The 6437-nt window shown below is 51.8% G+C and overlaps 1 protein-coding gene across 1 annotated transcript in view; it reads right to left on the reverse strand.

Annotated features, from left to right (window-relative positions):
* IDH3B (isocitrate dehydrogenase 3 (NAD+) beta) overlaps positions 1 to 2776 on the reverse strand; it is a 23626-nt gene extending 20850 nt beyond the window's left edge. The window contains exon 1 of the mRNA XM_015419783.1: positions 2699 to 2776. Coding sequence (XP_015275269.1) covers positions 2699 to 2776 — 78 coding nt within the window. The remainder of the gene's footprint in view (positions 1 to 2698) is intronic.
* Between the last annotated feature and the right edge of the window lie 3661 nt (positions 2777 to 6437).

Here is a 6437-nt window from a genome sequence, read left to right on the forward strand (position 1 = left end):
TAAAAGGGGTAACTTCTCTGATATGAGGGGACATGTGGGGAGGAGACTGAAAGGAAAAGTAGAAAGGGTCAAAACCACTGGGGAAGCTTGGAGACTATTTAAAACTAGGATCCTAGATGGGCCATTGGCCTGATCCAACATTGGCTTCTCGCATGTTCTCTTATGTTCCTAAGTTCATGCCTCAGTGGCCACACATTTTAAGGTGCTCCTGGACTCTTGCTCTTTGCTGCTTTTGTAAGACAGTCACCAACTCAGTTCAGATATCTGATGACGGGAGATCTTACTCCCCCCCAAAAAAAAGGTCATTTTGTTCCCAAAGGTGCTTCTGGGCTCTACTGCAGACTCACATGGTTACCCTCTGACTCGGGTCTCATAAGAACATCAGAGAAGCCAACGTTGGATCAGGCCAGTAGCCCATCCAGTCCAACACTGTCATACAGTGGCCAAAAATACCAGGTCAGACTGAGAGTTCCTGTCTATACCTTCCTGCCCTCCCACTGTTGCCCCCCCCCAGTCCCTAAACAGGGAGTTATCCATCCTCCATTTAAAAAAACAAACCCCCAAAGCCATTCCTGCAGGAGAAAGTACATGGTCAGTTATTGCCCAGCCTCTAATTTGCCCTTCCTGAGTAAGATGCTATCCCAGCCCTTGGGGAACCCCCCCCCCGTCCTCTGCTGCCACAGGCCCCTTTCACTCGGGGGTCAGGCCAGGGGGCTCCGGGATGGCCAGGAATTTCCCTCTGAATGCAGGGAAGGGCTGGGTCTTTTTGTTGTGCTCAGTGGATTTATCAGCAGAGCTCAATAGTGTGGAGGGTCTTGTTGAGGTGTTGGAGGTGGAAGCAGAGATTAAGGGATGTGCCTTGAATTGACTTACATCATTCCTCCTGGGCAGATCTCAAAGGGAAGGAGGTGGAGGAGGAGGAGATTGGATTTATACCCTGTCCTGCACTACCGGAAGGAGTCTCAGAGCGGCTTCCAATCTCCTTTCCCTTCCCCTTCCCACAACAGCCACCCTGTGAGGTGGGTGGGGTTGAGAGAGCTCTTGACGGAAAGGGCTCTTTTCCAAGAACAGCTCTTATCAGAACTACGGCTTGCCCAAGATCATCCAGCTCCCCAGGGCACGGTCTTATTCCCCCATACTAGCTGATCTGGATGTAAAGCCCTTAGAGGAAGTTTTTTATTTAATGTATGTATTATTTGCATTTATATCCCACCCAGCCCGCAGATGGGCTCCGGGCGGGTAACATCATCATTATAATAAATACAGCTTCATCCATCCTTTGGGAGTCAGCTGCCCCCAAAATGCTGACGACGACACCCGGCTCTTCTTCTCCTTTCTCCAGGTCCCGCAGTGATATGGTCAAGGTCTTGAGCCAATGCCTGACTACTGTGCTTAAATGGCAAGGTGAACACAAGCTAGCAAGACGGAGGTGACATGGTTTCCTTTCCATGTTTGGCTGCCACCATGTTCGAGTTGAGGCAATTTAAGTCCATAGCTAAACAGCATCCAATTAACCTGGGGCAACAGCCAGCTGAAACTGGGCTGACCACTGAAGGGAGGGAATGTAATACAGAATGGGGGGAAACCCCGGGAAAAAAAGAAGGTTGAGCTCGATTTTATTGCAGACCTGGATTAAAAAGAAGGTTGAATTCGATTTAATGCAGAATTGCTTGGAGGACCCCACGGTGAGCATGGATTAAAAGGAGAGGGCAGGAAGGGCCATTGTCTGGGAAGGCTGAGGCCTTGAGGGGTGCTGTGCTCCCCACCCGCACCGGGGTTCAGCTGAGACTCACTGACTCCCTTCAGACCAGGCCTATGACTGCTGTTCTGCAATCAGTCATCGAATCATAGAATGTTAGAGTTGGAAGGGACCTCGCAGGTCATCTAGTCCAACCCCCGGCACTCTGCAGGAGCAGAGCCGAAAGACAGCCCTGCAACATACCCGAAAGAGGGCCGCCCAGCCTCTGCTCGAAAACGTCCAGCGGAGCCTCCACCACCTCCCGAGGCAGACGGTTCCACGGCTCAACCACGCTTACCGTTAGGAAGTTTCTCCTGATATTTAGCCGGCATCGACTCCCTTGTAATTCCCACCTATTAGATCTAGTCTTGCAATCCGGAGCAAGAGAGAAGAGATCTGCTCCATCTTCTACATGACAGCCCTTCAAATACATGTCCCCTCTAAGCCTTCTCTTTCCCAGGCTAAACATACCCAACTTTTTCAGCCTATCCTCATAAGACTTGAATTCCAACCCACTCACCATCCTGGTTGCCCTCTTCTGGACACACTCGAGCTTGTCAATATCCTTCCTAAAATGTGGTGCCCAAAACTGGACACAGGACTCCAGGTGAGGCCTGACCACAGCAGAATAGAGCAAAACCACCACCTCCCTTGATCTGGACACCAGGCTTCTGTCAATGCATCCTAAGATTGCATTCGCTTCCTTCGCAGTCACATCACACTGCAGGCTCATGTTTAGCTTGTGATCAACCAGAACACCTAGATCCCTTTACATGTGCTGCTGTCAAGCCAAGTCCCTCCCATTCTATATTTGTGCCTTTGGGTTTTTGTACCTAAGTGTAGGACTTTGCACTTCTCTCTATTGAAATTCATTTTATTTGTCTCAGCCCACTGTTCCAGCCAATCCAGATCATTTTGAATCCTGACTCTGTCTTCTTTAGAATTAGCAATCTCACCCACCTTCGTGTCATCCGTAAATTTGATAAGCATCCCCTCTATGTCTTCCTCCAGGTCAGTTATAAAAACATTGTACAACATCGGGCCCAGGACTAAGCCCTGAGGCACTCCACTCGAGACTTCCATCTACGATATCCACAGCATTGCCAGAGTCAACCATTTTAGTAACTCTGACAAAAAAGAAGGTTGGTCTGGGATATTCTTGATAAACCCATGCCGGCTACTACCCATTAACTCATTCTGTTCAAGGTGCTCACAGAAAGAGCGTTTAATAATCTGCTCTAGAATTTTTCCAGTCCATCGGCTGCCTACTTGTTCCTGGGCTCAGTTGAAGGTACTCGCCATCGCATTTTTTGGAAGTGAGCCGTGACTCCTGAAAGCTCCTCCCCTGCCACATATTTTGTGAGTCTTTAAGGTGCTCCTGGACTCTTGCTCTTTTCTACTACTTGCAGACAGACAAACATGGCTACCCATCTTAAGGCTCTTCCTGGCTCTGGTCCCTTGTGTCTGCGAGACCACCCCTCCCGCTACGCTCTGCCGTGACAACCTAGCTCACCTGAGCAGGGCCTTCTGCAGGGGCCAGCCTGCACATGGGCCAGATCCACGACTGCCCGGACACACGCCTTCTCCACTGTGGCCCCCACCTTGTGGAATGGCCTGCCGGAGGAGGTCAGGATTAGGAAGATGCCCAGACTCCCAGCATTTTGCAAACTATGCAGAACTGAACAGAGTCTGAGTCCAGTGGCACCTTGAAGACCAACAAAGTTTAATTCTAGCTATAGGCTTTTCATGTGCATGTACACCAAAGCTGTTACCCAGAATGAAACCGTGTTGGTCTTAAAGATGCCCCCACTGGACTCGAACTTTGTGCTGTTGCTTCCGACCAACACGGCTGCTGCCCCATCTGAATCTATGCAAAACTGAAGAACAAATGTAGAGTCCAGTCAGGCACCTTTAAGACCAACAAAGGTTTATTCAAGGCATGAGCTTTCGTGTGCCAGGCACACCGTTTCAAATACATTTCAAATATATTTGAAAAATTCTGCCTGGCACACAAAAGCTCCCGCCTTGAATAAAACCTTGGTTGGTCTTCGAGGTGCCCGACTGGACTCTAAATTTGTTCTACTGCTTCAGACCAACACGGTTGACTAACTGGATCAAAACCGAATAATTCAGGAGGACATTTTTACTTATAAAGGTAAAGGTCTCCCTTGCTCGAGAGCCAGTCGAATCCGACTCTAGGGGGCGGTGCTCATCTCCATTTTCAAGCCGAAGAGCCAGCGCTGTCCGATGATGGTTCCATGCCCAAGTGGCCGGCATGACTAAAGGCCGAGGTGCACAGAATGCTGTGACCTTCCCACCGAAGTGGTACCTATTTATCTACTTGCAGTTTCTTGCTTTTGAACTGCTAGGTTGGCAGGAACTGGGGCCAGAGACGGGAGCTCACTCCATCACACGGCACTTGGGTCTCAAACTGCCGAACTACAGACCATTAGGTCTGCAACTCAGAGTCTTAAGCTTTGAGCCACCGCATTTTTTTTTTAACTTAATAGGACTACATATTATAATGGACCAGTTCAGAGGGACGCTTTAATAAAGAGAAAGGGACTGGGTATAGTATGTGCTGTCTGTTGCTGGGTGTATGAACCTACCGTGCAATTGTGGCAGCTGTTTCACCCGTCATGTTAGGACTTCTGCTCTGCTTCCGCTCCGTGTCGCACACCTGCCTGGCCTCAGATTTCCGCGGTCCTCATCCTGTTGCATCACTTCTCAGAGCTCTCCTTTCGTCCTGTTGATTGTCTTGACTTGGGCTGTCTCATCTGCCTTCAGTCTTGGTGAGGAAGGCCAACTACAAAGTATGTAAGTAAATGAACAAAACACGATTTTGTAAATTGACCTGGGCAATAAGGAGGACATAAACTTCAGCATTCTAGACAAAGGAAGAAGACAGCCTTCTGGCCCCGGCCGCCAGGAAGCAGGCACAAGTGGAAACCTGCAGACCACCTTCCGCACAAAGTGTATGGGGGGTTTAGTGGGAGGGGGAGTGTAAACTCTGGCCCCACCAGGTTAAGAACATAAGAGAAGCCAATGTTGGATCAGGCCAAAGGCCCATCCAGTCCAACACTCTGTGTCACACAGTGGCCAGAAATACCAGGTGCCATCAGGGGGTCCAGCAGTGGGGCCAGGACACTAGGAGCCCCTCCCCACTGTTGACCCCCCGCAAGCACCAAGAAGACAGAGCATCCCTTGCCCCAGCCTGAGAGTTCCTGTCTATACCTTGTGACTAAGAGTCACTGATGGACTTCTCCTGCTCCATATGCTTATCCAATTCCCTCTTGAAGCCGTCCTTGCTTGTAGCTGCCACCACCTCCTGTGGCAGTGAATTCCATGTGAGAGAGGCACAAAGTAGCAGAAAGAGGTGCAACCCATACTAATGCCCCCCCCCCACAATTACCAGACTACCAGGCCCACGGTTTCCTGCCCCCTGCCATCACCAAGTGAGGGTCCAGATGTTCGGGGATCCCACAGAGGAAGAGACCAGCAGGTCCCCTGTCCCTGGGTGTTCCATGCAAACAAGGCGGAGATGGACACAGTCCATCCACACACACACCATGTACACACCAGCTCCCTCCTGGCCACTTTCCTAGGCCTGGGGCCAGAGGGAGGGGCAGGTGCTTCCCCCCCCCCATCCAGGAACAGAAAGATCTGTGTTTGCTGTTCCCTTCTGCACGGGGGTGTCAAGGAGGGGAAGTGCCGGAGCCCTGGCCGCAGCTGCCTGTGGCCACCCTTTGAACATGTTTGACCACTCGGTTGGGGTGGGGGGCGCCTTGTTTGCAGAGCTGCCTTTGAAGGGGGGGTCTCTCCCTCCTCGCGTGAGGGGTGGGCCAGGTGACTCCAGCCCTACCAAGTCCTGCCCCGCTCAGGCCGCCTTTGTCTCTGGGACCTGCCGGCCAGGGGTGCTCTTGAGACCGAAAGGGGGAAAATCTGTTTTACGAGCCGGGCCTTTCATCTCCCCCCTTTACAAGGCCCTATTTGCACTGGCCCAAAAGCTCATTCCGGATGGGCTCCACCCACCGCAGACCCTGGACAAAACCACGCGGCGAAGAAGCCGGGCTGGCCTTTCATTCCTGGGGGGCCACCTTGAGCGTATATGGCCTCAGGGCTGCAATCCACCAGCCAGGAGGGGCCATTCGGGTCCACAATCCTTTGCCTCCTCCAGGCGGGCCATGCCTGCGATGGCGCAAATGTCCAGCACCTCCCAGCAGAGAAGCAGGCCACAGGGACCCTTGCTGAGTCCCCACCAAGAATGCGGCCATGCAGTCCCCAACTGCACCATCACTGGCTGCTTCCCCTGAAGTTTCTGGGTTCTTTGTGCAGCCTGGGGGGTGGGCGGGGGGTGGGCAGGAGAAGCTCTGACCAGCACCATCCTGGGTGAGTTTCAGCCTGCCCCACGGTGGTTAGTTGCCAACTCTGTGTGAGCGGTTAAGAGTGGCAGACTCTAATCTAGAGATCAGCTGTGTAATTTCAGGATCTTTCCAGCCCCTACCTGGAGGTTGGCAATCCCACTTAGAATCACAGAATCTCATAGAGTTGGAAGGGACCTCCAGGGTCCAGCCCTCTGCACAATGCAGGAAATTCAAAAACCGCAGTGACCCCTGTTCTATGCCCAGAAGATGGCAAAAAACCTCCAGGATCCCTGGTCAAACTGGCCTGGAGAAGAATCGCTTCCTGACCCCACAGT

The sequence above is a fragment of the Gekko japonicus genome, unplaced genomic scaffold (assembly GCF_001447785.1).
Source record: "Gekko japonicus isolate JY-2015 unplaced genomic scaffold, Gekko_japonicus_V1.1 scaffold2109, whole genome shotgun sequence".
Lineage (NCBI taxonomy): Eukaryota > Metazoa > Chordata > Lepidosauria > Squamata > Gekkonidae > Gekko > Gekko japonicus.